At 39.0% G+C, this 24,187-nt stretch overlaps 1 protein-coding gene across 3 annotated transcripts in view; it reads left to right on the top strand.

Annotated features, from left to right (window-relative positions):
• LOC149218477 (uncharacterized) overlaps positions 1 to 24,187 on the top strand; it is a 500,716-nt gene that overhangs the window by 46,724 nt on the left and 429,805 nt on the right. For all 3 annotated transcript variants that reach the window (XM_089384075.1, XM_089384076.1, XM_089384074.1), the window contains exons 3-5: positions 7,011 to 7,128; positions 7,548 to 7,671; positions 7,798 to 7,878. In XM_089384075.1, coding sequence (XP_089240201.1) covers positions 7,011 to 7,128; positions 7,548 to 7,671; positions 7,798 to 7,878 — 323 coding nt within the window. The remainder of the gene's footprint in view (positions 1 to 7,010; positions 7,129 to 7,547; positions 7,672 to 7,797; positions 7,879 to 24,187) is intronic.

Below are 24,187 nucleotides of genomic sequence, written 5' to 3'. Positions count from 1 at the left end.
ATATGATATGCTTATGAATTCCTAGATATATGTGTTGACCTAGTTATTGATGGTCATAAGTCTTAGGATTTAATGGAAATACCTGTATGAGATTCTAGGATGATGATATTTGGAATCTAAGGTATTGTAGCTAAACCTTAGTGAAGTTAAATTGTCTAGTATGTGTGATATAACAATCTGAAAATCTATTAAATGATTGTTGAAAATGAAAATCTAGGGTTTTGCAGTTTAATCCTAGCAGTAACATTGTCTAGTGTGAAATGTAACAGTCTGAGATCTATGTATTTAATGATTGTTGAGATTGTGAAAATGGAATTCTAAGGTTTTGGAGTTGAACCTTAGTCAAAGTAAAATCTCTGAAATATGATGATTTGAGATTTGTGTAAGATTGTTGAAATTGTGAAAGCTGGCTAGGTTAATGGCTAAGCTGTGATTGACTTTGATTGATTCTTTTGTATGAAATCTAGGATTTGTATGAATCCCTAGTGAGAAGCATAACATATGAATCTTGAAAGGTTATTAGATGTCTTGTAGATCTATATTTGTGTGTGCTGTTTCTAGGGTTCGCTATATGTTGAAGTAAGGTATATCATACCTTTGGAAGAAACATTGAAACCCTAGATGGAATGAAAGGTGTTATGAAGTAGTCTAGGGTTTATGATAAAGTCCCTAGCAAGATGTTGAAGAGTATATGTCTCTTGTTTGTAATTAAGTCTGGGTATCTAATATGTATAAAGTTGAAATGCTTTCGTGATTTTTATATGGCTAACATCATGCTTCTATAGATTTGGTTGTACTTGCTATCTAAGTTGTGCAGGTACACAATCTTCAATTTGGTGAAGATGCTCGTTGATAAGCATGATGAGGATGATAGTAACTCTGATTAAATGGTTGGAAGCCATGAAAGATTCTCCCATGAAAGATTCTCCAATGATGAAAAGAAGAAGCAAAACTCCCTAAGTTAAGGAGTCTAGATGAAATCTCCCTAGGTTAAGAGGGAGCTTGAATGGAAGGAATCTCCCTAGGATAAGAGGATGATTGAGAATATTCCTTGTATAGGAATGATTAGATCCTCTCTGTTTAAGAGGGAGTGACAGATATGATTCTCTGCTTCATGTGTCATGCACTAGACTAGGACTAACAACCATAAGTTTTAGTGAAGGCCATGAGTAGGAGAAGGAAATTGGAGAATGCATTTTGAGGTGTTGCTGAAAGAAGGAAAGCAGGATCCGATTGAAGAATATGTTGCTGCATATGAAGTAGGAAGAATAATGTATGATTGAGGAATCTTCTGTCAAAGATTCAGTTGATAGTCCTACTATGGAAAGTTGAGAAGCAACATCTGTTGTCTGGAAAACCTTGAAGGTTTGTATTTGATTATGTACATGTGAAAATAGTATTGTTTGGGGTTGTGTTTGTACAGGTGAATCTCTCGAAGGTTTTGATAGCATGCTGGTAACTAATTAGTTTGATTGGGAGGGATTGGTCATTCTTGATCTGGTGGATCCATTCTTGATCTGGTGGATCAAGGGGTTTTGAGGCTTTGTGAGTGAAGCATTGCCTGGGAAGACATCTGGCTGACACTTTGTTTTGATGTCCGTGTCCCGAAGTTGGAAAGATGGTGTTGGTTATTGAGCTCAATTTTGGATACACACTTGGATTTGTGGGTTGGTGGTTAGCAAGTAAGGCTAATGGTACCTAGAGAGGCTGAAAGCTTGAGTCCACCTTAGTCCCACTTGGATAGATTGCCCTGGTTAGGAATCTAGTCCATGGCATTGCGGTGCCTAAAATTTCTTCATGTTTTCATATAGTTTGAGATCTTCCATTGTATGTGTAAAATATGAATACCTCCTTAGTTAAGAGGGAGTGTTAGAAAATGTAACTATGTTCGGTCTTCAATAATGTATGTGAGTCATGAAATGTACTTGTCAAAATAATAAAGATTTTATTATTACTATTATTATTGTGACTTATTAAAGCATGGGTTTCATGCTTGGGTCACCATGTTTTAGGTTAAAGTCCCCATTGAGGACTTTTAGGATTTATTTCGAGTCTATAGAGTTATTGTACATTTAAAGAGACCCTTCTTGGGCTTTTGAATCATGTAAAAAGGTTAAGTATTGAGTCAAATATGAATTATGTAACCTCCACACCATGTCGGCCTAAGGACCCTATTCGACCCCACAAAAAGCTTATAAAAGGAAGCTCATCGAATTCATTTAGAGCATCATTCTCTCACACAAGTTCAAAATCTCTTGTAGCTAGGAAAAAGTGTGAAGTTCTCTTGTAGTTGGGTAAGAATGCGAAGTCTGCTGCCGGGAAGCCGAAATGAATGCAAGTTTGGCGATGTCTAAGGAGAAAGGAAAAATCAAAATTTTGGTGCATTTCTCTCTCTGTTTCGTGGTCTGGATTGGGAGATCGAAGTCTCCTAAGTTTCACTGTTGCCGGAAGCTGCTACCTAGTCGAAGTTGCTGGAAGGGGTCAAAGATCTGGGAGGCTGACTTGGTGTGGAGGGAAAGTCTGGTCTTGGTCTAGGGTGAAGAGTTTCAAAAAGGAAGAATTATCTTGACTGGGTTTTCCCCTCGAGGGGGGTTTTTCCCTGGCATGTGCCTATATCTTGTGTCTTTTGTTTTGTGATCTTCATACACACATAATATGGTAATTGCTTGATGAAATATAAGATAATAAAGAAGTAAAAGAAGCCAACACACTCACAAGTAATTATCAAGAAAGGAGAATCAAACCCTAATATAATTACTTTGATTTTCCAACATGTTCCACCGCATTGGTTGGAGCCAAGGTATCAGGGACACTTTGTTGAGTTGGTTTATCTTCCTCATTATTCTTTTTAACAAAGACCTTGTTTTTGTTTTTAGAGGGAAAAGTGGCTCTTTATCCCTTTTCAAGAGTAGTGAACTTGTTCATATACATTCTATCCCTAGCAGCCCAACCATCAGATAGGTTTTCTACCTTTTGCATAGGGTGACAACTACTTCAACTTGATTCTTAGATTTGAGTTGCTGAGCTTCAACCTTAGCCCAAGGGAAATTGAACATTTCAATATGGGCAACGTTAAGATTTTGTTCAATTTCAATGGCCATTTCTTTTGCTTTAGCAAGAGTCTTAGGTTTCTTATCCCTAAGTTGGTATGTTAGATGGCCAGCCTTGGATTCCGCTAACGAACTTGTCTAGGATTTGGGCATCAGTAGGATTTGGGCAATTTTTTCTCATCATATATAGCTAGTAATCCTTGGAGAACAAAGTTTAAATTTTGATCATAGCCAAAGAATTGATATATTTGTTTCTGGAGTTTATTTTGCCATATTGTACATTGGTATATCTAGTTTACATGTGTAAATCTACAGGAAAATATAGCTGTAACATAATTATTTTGTAGATTTTCCCTCAACAGGTTTTACAAGCAAGTATATTTTATTTGCCTTGTATTTGCTCATATATTTTTTTTGGTGTAAAGCGTAAAACTTCTAGCTTAGTTTTATTTATTTCAACATTTAAAAGTTTAATTAATAGTTGAAATAAATTTCTGGGTTGCATACCCAGGGGGTTTGGACCCCAAGACTTCATAAACTAAATATTTAGTTTGCTGGAAATTCGTTTTATTGTGAGTCTCAAGGCTTAGAAGTTGTCAATACTCTAAATACTAAATAGACCAATATTCTACCTTATAACCTCCCACCCCTAGATCCAGGATCTAGACGTGTCTATGTGCTTTTGGGTGGGTTCTTATGAGGTTGGCTTGCTGATTCCTACATTTTTTGTAGAAATTACAATCCTGTAAAAACAAGACAGCAAACTATTTTTACAGCAACCCCTAAAACGGCCATTTGTTGACGGAAATAATTATATATTTGGTTAGGATATTTTTTAACACCAAATTTGACTATTTACATGCCATATTTAATCAAATTTGAATGTCTTTGCTTGCTGTTTAGTGCTATTTGCAGAAATTGCAGACCTGTCAAAACATGAGAGCAATCAATTTTATACAGTAACCCGTCTAACCAGGTGACAAATTATAGAAATAATTATATATCTGGTTAGTATAATTTGTTTACATTGACTTTGACTATTTGTCTGGTATATTCTATTAGTATTTGGTGTACTTGTTGTTTGAAAATATTTTATGCAAATTTTCATAGTAGAACAACAGGACAATAGTGAAAATTCCTCCACTTCAGCCATTTGACCCCATTTTAAGGCGTTGGTTGTAATATCCCCAATTTTGATTTTTCATTTGAGGAGATTAACGAAGTTTATTGGGGAGGTGCTAGGCATAGCACAATTTTGTAGTTTGAGTTTCATATATGATTTCGGCTTGAGGAGCTTGGGTGAAAAGGCAAGATTGCAGCTCATTGGCAGGTGGGGGCCACAAGAGAGACAAAAAGGGAATGCACACTTGTGGAGCAAGAGAGAGAAAAAGAAAGGGATGAACTAGTGGAAAGTAGGGGCCACCAAGGGAGAGAGAGGCCAACAATTATAAATAGAGCAAGGAGGCTCTCATTTGGGGGATCTTTGGTCATTTTACAATTTCAACATTAGTTCTCTTGAGCTGCTTAGCCAAGACAACTGTGCTATCTAGCACAAGGGATTTTCGAGTGGAAATTCCACCTCTACCTTTGGTGAACTTCGAGTGTCACCCTAGGGGAGTAAAGAGTTTTGGAGGAGATTTTTCCAGTAATTGATTGGCCTTCTACAACAGAATTATTTCTACAGGGCGTTTTTCCAGCTAGTTAGAACCATACACATTTCTTGGGGTCACCGGGGCACATTGGATTCAGCCCAAACCTTTTTTGGGTTTTTGTGGGTTTATTGAGAGGAGTCTCCAGCTAATTTTATAGAATTTTTCGGGCAATATTTGGGCCTGAAATCCTCATTCTTATAGCAGGGCGAATTGCTAGTTAGCTGGGGAATTTGCATCACTTGGTGGGCTCAGTTTTGGCTTGGAGTTGGACCAAACCCTTTCTGGGTATTTCTGGGGTTTTGGAGAGGGGTTTGTGGCTACAATTTCAAGGTGATCCGAGCATTCTTGAGCACAGAATATTCAGTCCCTTACTGCTGTACGAATTGTTGAAGCTTGCTACTGCGTCATCTCTCACATGCCTACACAGTTCTCTTGGGTGATTGTTGTGTGGAGTGTCAGTTGGAGGATTTAGGGGCTGAGTTGTTAGGATTTCATTTGGAGGGAGATTGTGGGGAGATTGCTAGCATTTTGGAGCAACAATTCATCATTTTCGGCTATAGGTGAAGCATTCTGGTATTTGAGGAGGGCCAAGCTATTTGGGGTCGAATTTGGAGGGTCAAAACTAGAGAAAACCCTTTCTGGGTTTTTGACAAGGATCACATCCCCAAATTTACAGAATTTTCTGGGCAGTTTTGAGGGGCCAAATCAGGGTGCCAAGTCAGCTAGCAATGAAGAAAAATTGGGCCAGCGCAGATTTCTGGAGGGACAAAGTATTGCAGCAGTTGGGCATTGGGAGATTGATCACTTGGGGCTTGTAGCTTGCCTTGAGCAAACCTAGGCACACTCCTTCCAATTTTATTGTACTCCAGCAGTTTATTTATAATAAAAATTGGCCATTTTGGGTGTTCCGGAGCAATTTTCTGTTCATGGGTGTTTGCTGAAATTTATTGTGTTGTTATTTTTGTGCATGTCTTTGTTATCATTGTAAAATTTCCACTAGGAATATTACATTGGTTTTGTAGTGATGGGATGGATTCATCCACTTGAAGCCTCGCATAGCTCTTTTGGTAGGAGTTGAGCTTTAAGAGTGGGGACTTGGGCCAATGTGACAATGGGCCGATGTCCTTTGTGTGTCGGCCATAGCGGGTTGTATAGGATCTTCAACAATCTTCTAAACAGAGTGGTAACATTTCCCATGCCTGTAGCTTTAATTGCCTATTTAAACCAGTTTGTTCCATTTTTGAACATCAACATCGGTTGAAGTTGTTGGACCATCTCCAACTAGGTTAGTAGTACATGAAGGTCAGACTGTTCGACCTTCTTTGCCTAAAATAGAAAGCACACTAGTGTCTGCCTGGCCATGTCGACGCTGGCAAAACTACAATTGACTTTATGCTGTACTTTCAAGAACCACCAACCGAGTCAATTGTTGAGAACACTCTATAAAGCCAAATATTGATCCTTACTCTTGAATCAAAACAAACCTGGCCTGTGGCAAGTTTACAATCTTTTCACGATAAATATGGGACTTTTACTTCTCTGCATGGAGAAAACTGAATGTTGCTGGTCCAGGTAGCCTCCGTAGTACTTCTTGACTGCAGTTCAGTCTTTATGGCTTAACAGTGCAGATTACAAGGTCAATCCCAAATCCACCTGAAGAACACTTTGAAAACGCTGTAAAATGAAATAGAAGTCAACTGTTATTTGCACAATGCCAGAGGATAACAGAGGTCTTTCTGTTTGACATTGTAAAATGTTTAAGGGGTGAACTTGTCGGTAGACATAGAAGGATTACTTATTCCAAATAGGTACTGTGTTCCTATTTTCTAGCTCATGGTAGTGAAAATAATAAATATCTATAAGAATAATGACCCTATGATGTTCGAGTTTACTAAAGAGGAAAATTTATGGTGTTGATGAATGATGCTTCTTTCACATAACTTTTCTATATTTACTGAGGTTTGATGTCAAAAATACCTAGTCACATATGTATTCCATGGAAAGATCAATCACTGGATTTTTTTTTTCATTTTCTAATAAAATAAATAATTTTCAATGTCTTAGATATTGATAAGTCTTAATGATTTCCATACAGAAAAATCTCTTCCTCTGCTAAGTACAATATAAGGATTTTACATACTACATTATGTTAGTTTGAAGAAGCGTTTTTGTAAGGCAAACAACCTTGAATATCTTCATAATCTTGCAGTTCTGTAGATACACTGTTACATTTTCCTGTTAGTATACTGGTTGTTGTGGTTGACAGTTCAGCTTTTCTTTCTCCATGGTGACAAGTCTTGTTTTGTAGGATGTTGGACGCTGTGAAAATGGAACCTGACAAGTTTTGTATATCGGCTGAAAATGTGGACTGTCTTGAGCGTGTGGTCAATCAATTTGATGGAGTATTAGAAATTGGCCTTTTTCAGGTGATCTATATTTTCTGTCCTAGCAGTTTTTTATTTTTATTTTTATTTTTCCAATTGCATCCCAAGTGTAGTCATCTTTTTTTGATGGGCCTTTGGCATTGCATTTGGGATCTGTTATGTATTCAATACAGAGAATGAGATCATTGAGATGTAAGTGCATGTTTTGAAAATTTTGATAGCTCTGTCCTTCATTAGAATTTGGCGAGAAGAATGCTAATGTACATGCATACTTGGATCTTATCTCACCCTCTGCAGCTCTGAGAGAGATTCTTGCTTTTTAGCTTTCTTATACATATCCTTTTGTATTCTGTAATATTTTCTTATATAAGAAGTATTTCCACTCAAAATTCTTATCTTTTCTCCTTTTCATACATGTCTTCACTCTAGTTGCAAGGTTGTTAAAGCTGGTTTATTTGCAGCGATTTGTACAGGAGGACTTAATGCTGAATGAAAGTACACAAAAGCTCAGGAGTAATAAACGATTTTTAGAAGAGAACCATTTTTGTCTTCGTGAGGGTTTGTTAGACATTCTTTCACGCCTAGGTAAGGACTCATCTAATCAAGATATCATTGTTTAGCTTCAAAGTTAGCTATTTCCCTTCTGTTTAGTTCTCTCTTTGTAACAAAATATTGAAATCTTTATCCTCTGGTCTGTTTCTTCCTTGACAGATTCATTGAAGGAAGTGCCTTCTGAAAGAAGACGCATAGTTGGATATATGGCTTTATTTGTACTGCAATCGTGGCTGACTGGTTTGTTGTAACTCTTTAGTGTTTCATTCTTGACTATTGTTGACTGCTATTCTCTCCGTGATTCCTATTTAAAAAAGGCTTGAAGGATGCATCCTTTAAGCATGCAGTGTAAATGCCAATTGAGATTAATTAGTGTTTGATTCTATGTTTTCCTTTCTTAAAATTGCGATTTGGCAACTCACTCTATCAATTCCTTAATCACATTTGTTTCTCTTGCTTATACATGATGCTAGCCTTGTTAATTTTTTTTACTGTTATTCCTTTGTTAACTTCTCTGATATTAGTGTTTTAGTGCCTTAATTTTCATTGCTCAAACAACTTTCTATCTGTGGCCATTTCCTCTAGTTTATGGCCAGTTCCCTTGAGCGCCTCCCCCCATTCAGATTCTCTTGTGATGCACCAAGCCATCTTTGGCCGACTAAACAGGCATTGCATCAGTCCATCAGAGAGGATATCTATCAGTTATACACTCAGGTCACATGGATTTCACCTCCTACGGGCCTTGGTCCGAAGATGTCTTTCTATTTGGAGCATTTCTTAGAGCTGCAGGATGGCCTCATCATCCAGCCCCCTTACTTGCACCGAAATTGGATGCACTCACTCAGGATACCCCTAGGGCAACTTTGTGTGGGCTCACATCATCTTAGAGTTGAGACCAACCATCATATTCCTTGGTCGGACAGAATTTGCCAGGCGTACCATCTACAAGAGCTAGAGATTGAGGTCAGAGGACATTTCCATTATCTCTACAAGGATTCCAGGGGCTCCCTCTCTACTTTTTTTCTGGTACTAGGACCAGAGATGCCTAGCCCTCTTTATCAGGGAGATCTTTACATATAGGTGTCAATTCTCACATGCCTCAACTCACTCTGGAATTTCTAAAACTATTACCTCTTACTTCTAGGTTATTTCGTCAGGTTGAAACATTAAGCGACAAACAAAGTCTCAATATGCAACAGATAGGAGAAGGGTGAGACCTTGGGGTTCACTACTACCCTCCCCATTTTATGGGACAAACATGTATCTTTGAGACCGGCCTGTAGATGCAATATCATGCCTCAGTTGACTTATCCTTAGAGAGTCAGAGGGAATTGTTCAAGACAGAGACAACGCAGGATGCCTCCTGCTTGCCAAACCTCCTCCTAGCCACAACATAATGGACAAAAAATCATCGATAGCTTCTTCCTTTTGGCCTTGGATGTTAGGAGTACTCCCCCTAGGATCATACAATTGAATTTTGTTAATTTATGGTATGTTCTATGCTTACAGCAGTTTACTTCAATTTCTTCTTATTAGCCACTGTTTAGCAATCACATTAACATTAAGTAAAATGTTGATAGAACATTAATAGATTGACAGAAAACAAGTGAAGACAAGAGACACCAGATGTGGCGGCTAGCTAGGGACAAACCCCAATGCGGGGAAACCCTTCGATCAATTCTTCTATAATTTTCAATAGTTCAGCAGAGAGAGAATTAGTACAAATGTACAGTTCTGTAATTTTATGACAGCAGTAATAGAAACCCTAACCAGCACTTGCAAAGATGGTCAAACAGCCCACAAATGACTTTGAGTCAACCTTGGTCAACCCGGCCTTCAACAGCAATGAAGGTCAGCCCAAAACAGCCCAAAAGAGATGGTCAAAACAGGTCAACGTATTAGCAGCCCTGTGGTCAACCCTAACCAGTCAGCGCTGGTCAAATCAGGTCAACGAATTGCAGATCAGAATTGCAGCTTGCTTGAAGGAGACTCCCCACACTAGGCCGTAGTCAAAACACCTCCCTCGCTGGTCAACGCAGTCACCCTTAGCTTGCTGCACCTAGGTCAACTACAGTCAATGCTGGAACAGACCTGCGTCCTCCTGCTAGCTGCATCTATCTTCCTTGCTGCGTCCTTCTTCTCCCATGTGAGAGATGTTGCTCCTTGTTTACCCAATCAAGTAAGGGGAGAGAGAGAAGAATGTAAGATGAGATGAGATGAATGAATAATGCCTCATCCTATCTTGTATTTATATGAAATGTTGAGCACGTGTGCCACACATTTAGCTGCTGGCCGACCTTGACAATTTGTCAAGTAAATACAAATAAATTCATATCTCCATAAATACTTGTTGGAATTGGATGATCGTTAGATCAATCCTACACCTCTCGACAAGAGGAATCCAAGAAAAATATTAACTGCCATAAATAAGATGACCCACATGGAGTTTGGCCCTAGTTGCCAATTTTAACACTCCCTCTCAACTAGGGAGAACTCCATATGCTAATCCATCTGACCGTCGGTACTATCTCTGCCATCAAATGCATTGCCCTGCACTGCTCGGCTCTGCTTTGCTCTACTCTGCTCTGCTGAACTGTGAAGAAGAAGAAATGATTGAGGATGCATCATACCACCCTCCACTGACTTGAAGTCAGTCCCAGAGAGTGTCTTTACTGATCCCAAATCAGTGCCAGAAGAGAGTGTCTCAAACCACTCATACTGATCCCAAATCAGTTTCGTTGAAACCAGATCAATGGAGGTCATCCTAGCATAGGGAGTACGGTAGATACAATGATGCGTCCATCAGCATCTCTAGTACTACTATGGTCCCTAACCCCATTTCCCTACTCATTGGCTAGATGAGTGGTACTTCCCATGAGTCCCAGATTGCATGAATATGATGCTTCGACAGGAGAACCACTCATCCTGTCCCTAAGTTTCCATGGGGTATCACAGGGGAAGGCTGAACCTTTCACCCTGTACACTAAGTCACAGGACACGTCCTCCAGGGTCCCGTGTCCCGTATTTTACGTACTGGACACAAAAACGGCCCTAATACGTGTCGAATATGGTTTTTATTGTGTCCTGGAAAATGGAAAACGTATTCGCTGGTTTTCGTCGTGTCCTGCATTTGGAAAACGCGTATTTCGTTGGTAGAAAACGTGGCGCTAACGTTTTTCGACAGGTTGAATACGTACCTCGCAAAAAAATGTAATTTAAAGCCTAGCTGCCCACGCAATGGATTTTTCCCGGTTATTTTTGTCCTGTGCTGTCGTGTGGAGCAGGGTGTTTGAAGTTAGAACTGAATTTGGAGTCTAGAGCAGAGTGTGGTGCGGCTGGTGCCCGTGCCGATTGCTGTGCAGCGTTCAGGTTTTCGCTTCAGCGTTCAAGACCGACCCGTAAACCAGTAAACCCCTAAACCCGTGTTCAAATTAACTTATATCATGATTGATGCCAGATGGGGTTTCCTGTTTCCGTTTACCGTTTCTAAATTCTATGTTATAATTTTTTTCATTATCGTGCAGTTTCTGGCATTTTGATTTCACTCTATTGGACACGATGATCCTAGTCAAAGATAAGGAAACCTAAAACCTTGTGTTGTGAAGAGCCCGTTACATGCTGATGCAACGTTGTGATAAGGTCCGTCATGTGATTATGAATTTGGGGATTATGAGCCCCAAATCTGTTATGCGGATGATGAATTGGAGAAGAGCAAAGGAAATCCCGTAAGGAGTCAAGGGTTTGTACTATGTAGATAGAGCAACCAATGAACCCCCAACAGCACGATCAACAAGCAAAGAAAACTCTGTCTCATTGTCCTTCAGGTAGATGCCTAGATTCAACTCAGTGTGGAAAAAGTCTGCAAAAAGTCCCGATTTAATCCTAAAAATGCGATTTTTTAAACTAAACGATTTAATCCCCCGACTTTTTGGCGACTTTTTCAGAAAGGAAAAAATCGCAATTTAATCGTTATACTCCCGATTTAATCGGGAGTCGACCCAAAAAGTCGGCCTCCCTCCCAGGCCGAAGATAAAGAGGCCACAAAGGAAAAAATGATATAATTTTCTGTTGTTTAATCTTAAGGCAGAGAGTGGAATCTTTCAAACATAGCCCTAGAAATTTGATGATAACGTTGTGTTGTGCAATTTGTTTTGTTGTTGAATCTTAATTTCGAGCATTATAGTTGGTTAGTGTTACTGAGAAAATTAATTGCTTAGTTGCTATGTTCTGTTGAATGTTGAAACATATATGGCTATTATTGGTTTGTTCTTGTTGGATGTTATGTATGCAAAACAATAGGGATCTATATGAGATGTGCAAAAAAATACAGAGAAGAGACATTAGCCAGAGGCTAAGCTGTCAGAAGGCTGCTATAAGAAACTGAGAAGACTATGAAAAAGAAGTGCATAACTACCTCGACGAGCATGATTGTGAGACATAAGAGCAAGAGGACAAGGAGTATCCAGACTAGCAAGCAAGAAAGTGTAAATAGCTGAAGAACATTCCCAAGAATCAACACTGTTATGATCATATTTTTTGTGGATAATGTTGAAAAACATTGGTGATAAAATGCACTTAGAATGCAGACTGCAAGAGTGTAACATGCTTTTAGTGATCGAATTCACATGTAAAGAATGACATTGTAGTAAAACACTGAAAACACCTCTAAACTATGACTTCGACTCTAGATGTTAAAAAAAAAATGAATAATTTTGTGTTTTTTTAATTTTGCCGACTTTTTCAAAAAACTCCCGACTTTAACGAGTTTTTCAACTTTTGGACCCTTACCGAATTAATCCCGACTTCGACTTTTTCCACATTGATTCAACTGCACTTTCAACAATTAGCTTGATTAGGAACATTGGATTTAGAAAGAAAGGTTAAAAATTGTTTCAACCCAATGCTTAATATACCCACAGGCCACAACTTATACCTTTTATTCCATAGAGGGAGTAAACCTCACAGTCACCAACATCTTATAAAAATAAAATTGATATAGAAATCTAATGAACTATCATGTAATCTCCTCACTTTGTCATATTGGAAATTGATATATTGACAATTGTATATAGTATTGCAAAGTGAGTCATCAACTTGTCAGAAAATATATACGATCCTGCCTAACATGACACTGGACAACTTGACACGATTATTGAATGTTAATTTCCAGCCAGATTTCCAAAGATACAATAAGGATAATTTCTTGGCCATTTTGTTTCAAATCAGATTGTATTCCAGCCTCCAGGAAGAAAATTTGTCATGGCTATTTGAAGGTTGTTGAAGTCCATTTAATTGTTTGGGCATAAAAAGGATCTTTCAAAAAACTTTTTGAGATTTAATGTGATCTTGGAGAAATCAGCTCAAAGCCTCAATGTAAAAACAAAAACTTTCTTTGTGTAAGATAATAAATTTATGACTATGAGTTTAAGTCTTTAAGACGAGCACACAAAGATATTGTTTTAGAAAAACACTAGGGATGTAGTTGAGTCTTGACCTTTTGGTGTTTTAGACAATACTAGAGTTTTCATTCACATTCATTTGGCATGTTGAAACCTTTCAACTTCAAGGATGGCTGGTCTACCCCATATTATGTTGGAAGAGCAATCAAATGTTTAACTGTAATTTAAATCAGCCTGCACTTCCTTATGTGCTTTCATCACCAAGGGTTTCAAACTTTCAACTTTCCAAATGGTCTCTCAAAATATTGACTGTAGTGTGCTCCTTGTAAGTTGTAGGCAATTTTTAGCAAGGATAGGGAGCTGTTGTTTCACTTCTGAAATGCCCTCATCTGCATCATCATTCATAATGCTTGATTCTGGGTCAAGCCTATATCTGCCATCCATCATACATTCAACTTTCAAGCCATTATACTCCAATACAGATTTGGGTGCATGCTAGACAAAATGCTAATTGATTGTGTACATTAGTACATTTATATTTATAAATTATACTCTGTTTTTATTTGACTGTGCAGAACCAAGCTTTTATTCCACCCATCTGTTGAAGGGACATTGGGATAAGCTGCAACCTGCAATTTAATATGGATAAAAAACTATATTTCGGTATATATATATATTTTTAATTAAATATATATAAAGCGTGTCCCCCGTGTCCTGTTTCCAGGTCGCTGCGTTTCGTATTGAATACTCGTATTTACGTGTCTTCTGTGTCTCGTGTCCTCGTGTCATGTGACTTAGCTTGTACATAGCGCACCACTAGGGGAGGGTGAGTGACCTTATGGGCGTTTGTCGCTCCAGGAAGTACCCCAAGCGCCCCGGAGCTCCCAGAGTTCAATGCATGCCTCATGCAGGACCCTCATAAGAGTGTCTCTCAACAACTTCAAGTCGTTCTCGGAAAGTCAAGAATTTGACCTTTCCTAGGGGCTTCGTCAGAATGTCGACGACCTGCTCATCTGTACTGATATGTTGGAGCCTTATTGCTCCCCACTGTACCATATCATGGATAAAGTGGCACCTGATATTGATATGTTTGGAGTGATCATGAAATACGTTATTCTTTGATAAATGAATCCCACTATGGTTGTCACACAGGATCACGATAGTATCCAATGTAAATCCAAACAGCTCACTGAAGAGCTTCTGCAACCAGACAACCTCACAAGAGGCCATACTTGCAACAATGTACTCTGCCTCAGCGGTGCTCAAAGCCACCGACTTTTGCTTCCTGCTCATCCAGGATATCGAGGCAGATCCCAAAGAGAAACAACACCCGAAAGTGCTCTTTCGGTCCACCACATTGCCTGCCCAATCAACATCGGTATATCCATGTAGTCTCACATCTCCGGCAGTGTATCTCAACCCATGAGTGATTGTGCCATGAAGGTATCTCAACAGATTCTTGGCACCAATCCAATGTGAGTGGTGAGGCTTAACCATATGTTGACTGCAAAACATATATTCGGACGGGAGTTCACTAAGAACATCAATGCTCCGATGAGTTGACGATATTCGGTAGCATTTTGCAAAACAAGTTCGGCAACACTACCGCTTAACATCTTGAAGTCAAGCTCCATTGGGGTAGTCATGGACTTGCAGTCCACCATACCTAATCTCTCCAATATCTTCACCGCATATTTTCCTTGAGATAGGAAAATCTCCCCTGGCTTTTGCCAGACTTTCAGTCCTAGGAAATAGTGCATCAATATTAGGTCCTTCATCTCAAACTCGGAAGCCAACTCCCTCTTACATTTGTGAATGAGAGGGTCTGCACCTGTCAGAAAAAGGTCGTCAACGTACAACACCAGTATGAGAGGCTTATCATCTTCAACCTTAAAGTAAAGGATAGGGTCGGCTTCACTCCTTGTGAATCCCAACTTCATCAAGTAGTTATCGATTCTCTCATACCAAGCTCGGGGTGCTTGCTTCAGCCCATAGAGGGCTTTCTTCAACCTGCATACGTGAGATTCTCGATCATGAATCTCAAATCCTTCGGGTTGTTCCACATAGACTTCCTCTTTGGTCGAACCATGCAAGAACGCTGTTTTGACATCCATCTGATGTAGGTTCCATCCTTGCGAAGCAGCAAGGGCTATGATCGAGCAGATGGTGGTATATCGGGCAACAGGTGCAAATATCTCGTCATAGTCTATACCTTCCTTCTGAGAAAAGCCACAAGCGACAAAACAAACCTTGTACTTTTTAGCACTTCCATCAGCTCCATTCTTTATCTTGTAAAGCCATTTCGAAGTGACAACAGTTTTGTCCTGGGGTCTGGGGACCACATCCCAGACATCATTCTTCATGATGGACTCGTATTCCTCAGTCATAGCATCCTTCCATACTTGATGCTTCACAGCTTCTATGAACAATGAGGGCTCATTTTGAATGATCGTGCTCATAATAGTCAAGTATCCATGATACCTGGTCGGCTTCTTACTTTCCCGAAAAGTCCCTCTGGGTGCAATGTGTCCTTCAGCATCATCAAGTGTCCCCCTAAGCCATGAGGGCCTCTTCCTAGAAGAGGAAGGCTCTTGCGGAGGGGGATCAATAGGGTCCATAGGTTCTTCCACTTCGGGCATCGTTTCATCTTGCTTTTCCTCTGGTTTGCTGGTGTTAGCTTCTCCAGATTTCCTTAGTATAGGAAGATTGTCAACTTTGCTAAGAGCCATATCTTTGTCAAAGGTGACATCATGGCTAATCTCGACTTCCCTTTGACCAGCCACATAGATTCTATAGCCCTTAGTATTTTCGCTATAGCCCACGAAGATTCCCTTCTTTCCAGATGCACCCAATTTATTCCTTTTCTCTTTTGGCACATGAAAATAAACAGGACTTCCAAAAATTCTAAAATGAGATACATCAGGTTTCTTACTAGTGAACATCTCTTCGGGAGTCTTGGAATCCAATGCTTGATGAGAGCATCAATTTTGAACATATACGACGGTATTTGCAGCTTTGGCCCATAGAAACTTCGGAAGCCTTTGATCATGGAGCATGGAACGAACAACTTCCATAATTGTACGATTCTTCCTTTCTGCCACACCATTCTATTGGTCTCCCTTTTAATGCCAACTTCCTTACAAAAGTCATGGAACTCATTAGATTCATACTCGGTCCCATTATCAGTCCTTAAGATCTTGATCTTCTTCTCAGTTTGATTCTCGATCAAGGCTTTGAAGTGACGAAACCAGGAGAACACTTCATCCTTCTTTTTCAAGAAGTATATCCAAGTCTTGCGAGAATAATCATCTGTAAAAGTGAGGTAATATAAATATCCTCCCAAGGAGTTCACATGCATCATACCAGATATGTCGGAGTGAACCAACTGTAATATACCAGAGGTCTTGCTATGGCTTGAGGGGAATGGTCCCCTTTTGAGTTTTCCTTCGGCACACCCCGGACATACACCTTCTTGCTCTACTTTGAACTCGGGCATTTTATAATGAAGGTGAGCAAACCTTCGGTGCCATAGTTCGGACTAAGAGATGTGTCACAAGACTTGACACCCAACGGACTTCCTCCGACTTGACATAAAGAGTCAACTCGAAATGCAAGAGTGAAAGCATCTTTAAAATTCTTTTTCCATACACGTACCTTGCCACCAATGAAGGCCACCTTGTAGCGTTTGTCTTCCATTGCCGAAATGGACACTAGGTTCTTCTTGAGATCAGGTACATATAGAACTTCTTGCAAATGAATTGCGTTACCCTGATTTAATTGAAGAGAGACATTCCCTATGCCTTTCACGGGATATTTGGAGTTGTCTCCAAGAATAATTTCCAGGTTGATCTCCTTCTCTATCAGATTAGAGAGAGCTTCCTTGTAACCAGTGAAGTGCCTTGAGGCACCACTATCAATAAGTCAATTTCCCTAAAGAGGCGTTTCTGGGTTTTGGAGATCCCATGCATTCTAGCCTCTCCACAAAATTTCAAGGCTAGAACACATCTGATGCGACAAAAACTAACAGGAGGTTGGGTTAGAATAGTAAGTAACACCTTCCACAACCTGAGATAGCACAAGGGGGTGGAACCCCTACATTATCCAACACACTAGGAAGGTCGAATTGGGCTTGTATAACCTTATCACCATAAGTGTCCTTAGGAGAGTGATAAATATTTCTTTTTGGCAGCATTATCAAATACACTAGGGAGGTCGAATTGGGTATTGGGCTTGTCTTGCCTGATCACCGTAAATGTCCTATAACAGAGTGATAAGGACTCATACTTATTTGTGTGTGACTGCAAAAAAGCTCCCTGTCAATGCAACGAAACATTTGGTCTTGTCTTGTCAACGTGCTTGAAGTTTTAAGGCTGTCGTTGACCTTTCCCTACAACAAACTAGTTGAAGATGAATTGTACAATACTTACTCTATTATTTTCAGTGCTCAATGATAATCTTTGTTGCACAAGTTTATGGAACGAGTTAACATTGGGAACTTGGGTACGAGTGTCCAGAATGGCTAGATGTTTCCCTAAATTTACAGGAAACATCTAATCGGGAGTGGTAATATTTTATAATAAAAAATTAAAAATATATATTTTTAACTATATAATTTATATAATAATCTAAATTAAAATATTCAAATATTAAAATCAATTTAAAATTTTAATTCATTATATGAATATCAAATTCAACATTGAAAATCTGAACATGTAAGTGATTCAAGGGACACTTTTGAATTTAAGAAATAGAGTGAAAATTAAAGAACTCATCATATTAATATTCATATTGCTAGCATGCCCACTGTAGTACATAGTCAAACAATTGTTAAGTGTCCAAAGTGGCAAAGTAATACATGATCCAAAAATGCTCAAAGGACAAAACATAACATTAAAGTTGAAGATGATCATGAAGTGCAATCTTTGGCATGAAGACTATCCATGAAGGCTTGAGCCTCACTAAGCACTCCAATTCCATCATCACCATCATCAATACCAAGATTACCTGCAATGCTATCCAAAGGTATGCTAACTAAACTTGCATCTAGTGAAGGATTATCCTCATCATCATCAATCTGAGAAGCATACTCAACATCAACATCCCATCTTGTTGTAGGGCCCTCTAAATACTTAGGTAGCTTCCTTGAGTGAAGTCGAAGACTATTGTGCATATAAACCAATTTCTCTGCTCTCTTAGAGGTAAGCTTATTCCTCTTAACAGAGTGAATGAAACTATAAGCGGACCAATTACTTTCAGCTGTCGATGAACTAGAGACCTGAGGTAGCAAGCGTGAGGCAAGATTTCAAAGCTCTTGGGCTTCACCCCCATACATTCTCCACCATCCAATGGGATTCTTTTGTGTATAAATGTTGATGTCCACCCTTGCATCTTGAGAGAATGTGGAAGGGTTTAAGGTACCAAAATCAATAAATTGTTCCCACATTACATTTGCTTCATTGGGTGTGTAGATTTTGCTTATGGCATCAAGAAAGCCTTGTTTCACTTCTTCTGCTTCATCATCAATGGGTAGAACTCTGTTTGGTCTCTCCATATACCAATTTAGATTAAGGGCATACGCATCCATGTGAAGAGAGGTATTGAGTTTGATCCATCTCTTCATTATTATCTTGTGAATTTCATTGAAGAACTCCAAAGAGGGGTTTCTGGCCCGAATGATGTGCCTTATCTTGCCTACCATCTAAGTTGCACGAAACGGGGAAACTGGTACATGTTTTCGAAATGGGCATGGCTACGAAACGTGACCCCCCCAAATTTTGGAAACAGGGAAACATGATATATATATATATATATATATTAGAATTTAGGACATTTAAGAAATGTTATGTGCAATCATAAAGCATACATGATACATTATAATTTATCACATTTAAAGTTTAAACATTATGATTAAATTTACATTACATTTACTCATGAATGATCACATAATGAAAATAGCAATATCGGAATATCCAAAATCAACCTTTATTATTTATCCAAATCTCCAAATCAACATTTATTATATATATGAGGCTGCAAGTACAATAAAGACAAAAGACCACTGCTCTCTTCCAATTTTCTCCTTTGCTAAAATCGCCCGTCTCCAAGAGAAATGACTTGCTCAATTGTGTGATGAGGGAATGAGGCAAGTCTTTTTATAACTTGAGAGAGGCATCTAGAAGCGGACACAAGATATTTTATTCACCCAATAAAACATTGGAACTGAAAAAACAAAAAAAAAATAAAAGAAAAATCGCAATATGAAATGGAAACTCCGTCGTACGGCTTGGAAACTCGTTTCCGGCCATATTGGCCACGTTTCCCCAGTGTGAAACGTGCCTTGTTTATAGGCCGTATGGTACGCGTTTCCGTTTCGTTTCCTGGCTGGAATGGACCTGGGGGCAACGTTTCCTGCAACATAGCCTACCATGCTATCAATACATTCATAAACTTCTCAAGGGTGGGGGAATCAAAATTTGCATACCTAATCAACTCCACAATTGGAGCTGTGAAAGAAGCAACATATTTACAATCAGACCTCCCAATCATCATTGAGAAGCTGATCTCTTATCTTCTTTGCATGCATTGATTTCGATTCAGACCATGCATTCCATTCTTGAGAAACTACAATGGCTTGTAAGGATGCATGCACCTCAACCTTATGTTGAAGAAGAATGAAGTTTGTAGCATATCTTGTTTCTGCAGGTTTCAAAAACCTCTTCCTTGAATACATCTTATAGATTGCTAAAGAGGCGTGGTGGTTGCAAATGTAAATTTGTGCATATCTTGCATCTGAAATGGGTTTTGCAATCCAAGATATTTTGCTAATGTCTTTGAGGACATTATTCAAGGTATGTACACAACAAGGAGTCCAAAAGATATGCATATATTGACTTTGAACCATCAAACCTGCTGCTTTGCAAACATGTGTTGCTTCTGTGATTACATGTACTACATTTGAAGGACCAAGCTCATCAATTGCTTCCTTCAATACTTCAAACATGGAGGTAGCATCCTTCAGTTTCCCATTACAATCAATTTCTCTTCAAAAATGAGGCCCAACTCGAGATGTAACAATAATATTCAACGATGGCCTTTGTTGAATGTTTGTCCAACCATCCATGACTATTGAACATCTTGAATAAATCCAAGATTGTTTAAGGGGGCCCACAAGCCCTTGCATTCTTGTCACCCCCTTATCTAACAATGATGTCCTCATTTTGTTGTAATTTGGACTCTGGAGGTGCATATCTTGGCCCAACAACTATGATTTTTTGCACCATTTCTTTGTAATGTGGAGAATGGGTAGCATTAAATGAAATTCCATTTGCCATAAAAAAATAAGCAATAGCATCATTAGCCTCATCCCTATGTAATACATTGTAGATTTTAGAAATTTGTTTTTGAGCAAAACTAGCAGGTCTCTTACTCCTTGCAGAAGTAGCTCCGCCCCCCCAAAACTCAAATTGGTTTGATGAATTTTGATTCACCGAATCTTCCATATCATTGGAAGAAGATCTAGGTACTTTAAAAGTACAATCATTGCCCAAGTTCATTACATTGGATCCTAGGGCAGCCATATGAAGCTTTGTCAACTCCATCCTTTTCTCAATAGTACATGTACAACCATTTACCCCATCACCAGATAGGGATAGAAGATGATGCCACACCCTAGTGTATTAAACACATGGTTATAGAATGTGCACAACAGCACATCCATTCTTCACAACCACCACTATTATTTTTCTTGTTTTTAGCAATTTTCTTCACAAACTTTAACAAGTGTTTCTCGAGTTTTATGCTTTGTTGGAATTGATCACTTGGAATTGGAGGAAGAGAAGAATTTTCATATCCACTTGTTGGTATTGAACTACCACCCTCCGGTTGAAGAATTCAGGGCAAAGTAGTGTAGTGAGATTCTTCTTTGCTTGATAACAATTTGTGGAGTCTTTTTACTTTTTCTTGTTAGCTTCTTCTTCTTCTTCTTCTTATTAGTGCATATGTGTGTACTTCATCAAACTGCTACGAAAACATCAAAACAAGAACACAAGATGTTGGCTCTGTGCCAGGGCCAAAACCTCTCTACTCTTGAGAGGAAAACCCTTAGTGAATTGCTCTTATTGAAGCTTCTATTGATCAATGCCAAACCCTAGACCCGTGACAAAGAGATCCTCCAAGCACAAGTCAAGTCTTCCTTTCTGCACCTTACACCTCAACACTTCTTTCGACACTTCTTCCTGCGCTTTGTCTTCCAACACTTCTTCTTCCAATTAGAGTCCTTTCACCTTAGAGAGATGGGCTCCTTCACTAAGCTTGGGAGTCCTTGGAGGCTTGATATCTCACCCAAACAAAGGACTGTTAGCTGCTGTCATACCCTTACTAGACCTCGCACGTGTGACTGTTTCTAGCCCAAGAAACAGACCTTTATACTTCGGTTTTATGCTTCCTTACTTTGCTTGAGAATCCTTCTTCCACACTGGAGTAGGAGGCCTTGTTGGCCTAGTTTTAGCCCCAAAAAAAGTGAGATATGCAACTGTAATTTTACTGCTGTGATAGCTGTAGGTTACGCTGTAGGTTATCCTTCATTTCCTCGCACGTGTGGCTGTGTATGCCCTAGGAAACAGTCTCTTAACCTTCGCTGTTTCTCCTTCTTTCTTCTCTGCACCTTGTAGACCTTTTACCTCGGCTTACTTCACTGCTCCTTGTCTTCTATCATTTGCGGAATTCAGAGCTCAAGTTGTGCGTTGTATGAGGAGTGGACAACCTCTATAATAGAGGTCTGTCCCTCCTTTTTAGGCCGACTTGACAGTTCATTAGGCCAAATTGGTTGTTGCTTGTAGGCCGACTTATAGAGTAGACTTCAGATGTTTCTTTGATGGAGTTGTATGCTTGGATGAGCTTCTTGATGGTGCCATTGCTTGGAGGAGACTTGTGACTTTGCTTAGAGGTATTCTCTTGACCATGATACATATACATACAAGGTGTAACATATCCTTAAGGTCTTCAACTTATTCTTTTGACTATTTGACTCACTTATAGCACTTTAAATAGTTCTAGACCTATTTCAATGAGCAAGAAACTCATTAACATATATTATAAAAATAATATTTCTTTTCTTGAATAAATACAAATATCAAAAGTACATTTATGAACACTGAACCTTGTTACCTTTCCTTCAACAATCCCTCTTACCTAGGGAGGTATTCATATACTATTACAAGGTGTTTGGCTATTATCAATCTTGAAGAATTCACATAAGAGAAACCAAATTTGCAATCCATCTGTTATAGTATCATATCCATCAGCATTGTCATAGTGCAAGGCCTTGACTAACAGCTCTAGCTCTTTACGAGACCATGAGCCACAATGCCGGTGAGACCAATGATTTATAGACACCTTCATCATTGTCTCTCAAGGTACATACCCACCCGGGTGTTCTCGAGTATGACCTTCTAGGACTATTCTTATCTTGGGTTCCCAACCCTCAAAGAATATCAGTCCTCTTGTTTACTCTTGTCTTGGATGCCCTACACATCCTCAAAGAGTTTCAGATGCCAGATGATTACCTAATCCTCACATTCTTTCTTCCCAAGTGAAGACAAGAATGTTGTGTCTATCTTGTGTCTATATTTCCATTCATGGCCTTCATCTAGACTTCTATTAGTCCTGGTCTAGTGCATGACCCATGAAATGGAAAACATAATTGTCATTCCTTTGTAATCAGGGATGATTCAAAAACTCCCTCTTGGTTAGGGACTTGTTAGAGCTCCCGCTTAACTGGGGACTCTTTCCTTTATCGACAATTTTCTTCTTCGTGGGTCCTTCAACTGCTTGATCTCCTTCCTTTCTTGATGTCATGAAGTCTTCGATCAAACTTCTTCTAAGTAGGGCACCATCCATCGATCACTTTTCTTCTTGGTTTGTCATGTCATTGCTTCGTGGAAAGTGACTATCAGGTTTTTCTTGTCATCTTGGCTACTCCTTTGTCATCTTGTCCATGCTTCGGAATACTCTCCTCATGGATGCTTCATAGTACTTGCTAGGTTACATGCTTTGACCTAGTAGCCCATCATGACTTCATCCTGATATTGTTTCAACATTGCTTTTTATTTTGTTGGATGGTTTCTTCATCATGACATCTCTATAGAGTAGAATCAGTTATTTGCACCTTTTGTATCTCCAAGGCCTTCATAGGTGTCAAGGGTCCTTTCTTCCTTTATCAGAGTTGTCTTGCCTTCTTTCGGGAGATATCTTCAAGGCATTTTGTTGGATAGTGATTCTTGGTGATCATGGTGTTTTTCACATGCTTGATATCTTTCTTTATTTGCTTCTTCTCAGATAGATTGGTCAACCATCTAATGCTTCTTGTGAGAGCATTCCTTCATTGCTTGCTTTCTGGACTTGTCAACATTTCTTCTTGATTCTTAGTCAGCAATCTTATGCTCCTTATGTGAGCATATTCTTTTGTTGATTTCATCGCATTGTAGTGCATGCCTCATCTTGATTCTCCTTTGATCATCCTTTGGTGTGGCCCTTCTTGCTTCATCTTAGCTTGCTTGCATATCATTCGTTTCTTCAAACCCATGAATGGGATTCTCAATGAGACATTTGCTTTGGTCCATGAACCTTCTTTTGAAGATTCCATCATAGGATCTTAAAAATCCTTTCCTTGCAAATGTTTCCTTTCTTTTGATGATGTAGGTCTTCTAAGATTTTTATCATGATCAATTTTTCTTTCATCATGTATGAGGTCCTATACTAGGTATGCTTCTTCTACATGAATATCTTGAGCTATATCTGCCATGCTCCTATATTCTAGAAGATATTTCTACTTATGCATTTTTGTTCTTATCATAAATGCTACATCTATGTGAGTATCTAGAACTCTATGTACATCATGTTGCTAGATTCTAGAGGATGTTTGTAGCCATGCAATTTTAATTTATTCCTACATGCTCTTATTCTACTTCAATACTTTGAAAGAAGTCTAGAAGTAAAGAGTTTGACCTAGTCATAGTAGAGATCAGTGGATCTTCCTTCTTTTGCTTCTTTCCTCCTTCTTTCACCTCTTGAGTCAAGTGAGCTTCTTCCCTCTTCCTTTTGTTGTTGTTGTCCTTCTTAAGCTTAGGGCAATCCTTTTGTAATGTCCATAT

This window comes from Pinus tabuliformis, chromosome Q, assembly GCF_031772625.1.
Source record: "Pinus tabuliformis cultivar Carrire ecotype Pingquan chromosome Q, CPIR1, whole genome shotgun sequence".
NCBI lineage: Eukaryota > Viridiplantae > Streptophyta > Pinopsida > Pinales > Pinaceae > Pinus > Pinus tabuliformis.
This window is presented reverse-complemented; position numbering and strand designations above follow the sequence as displayed.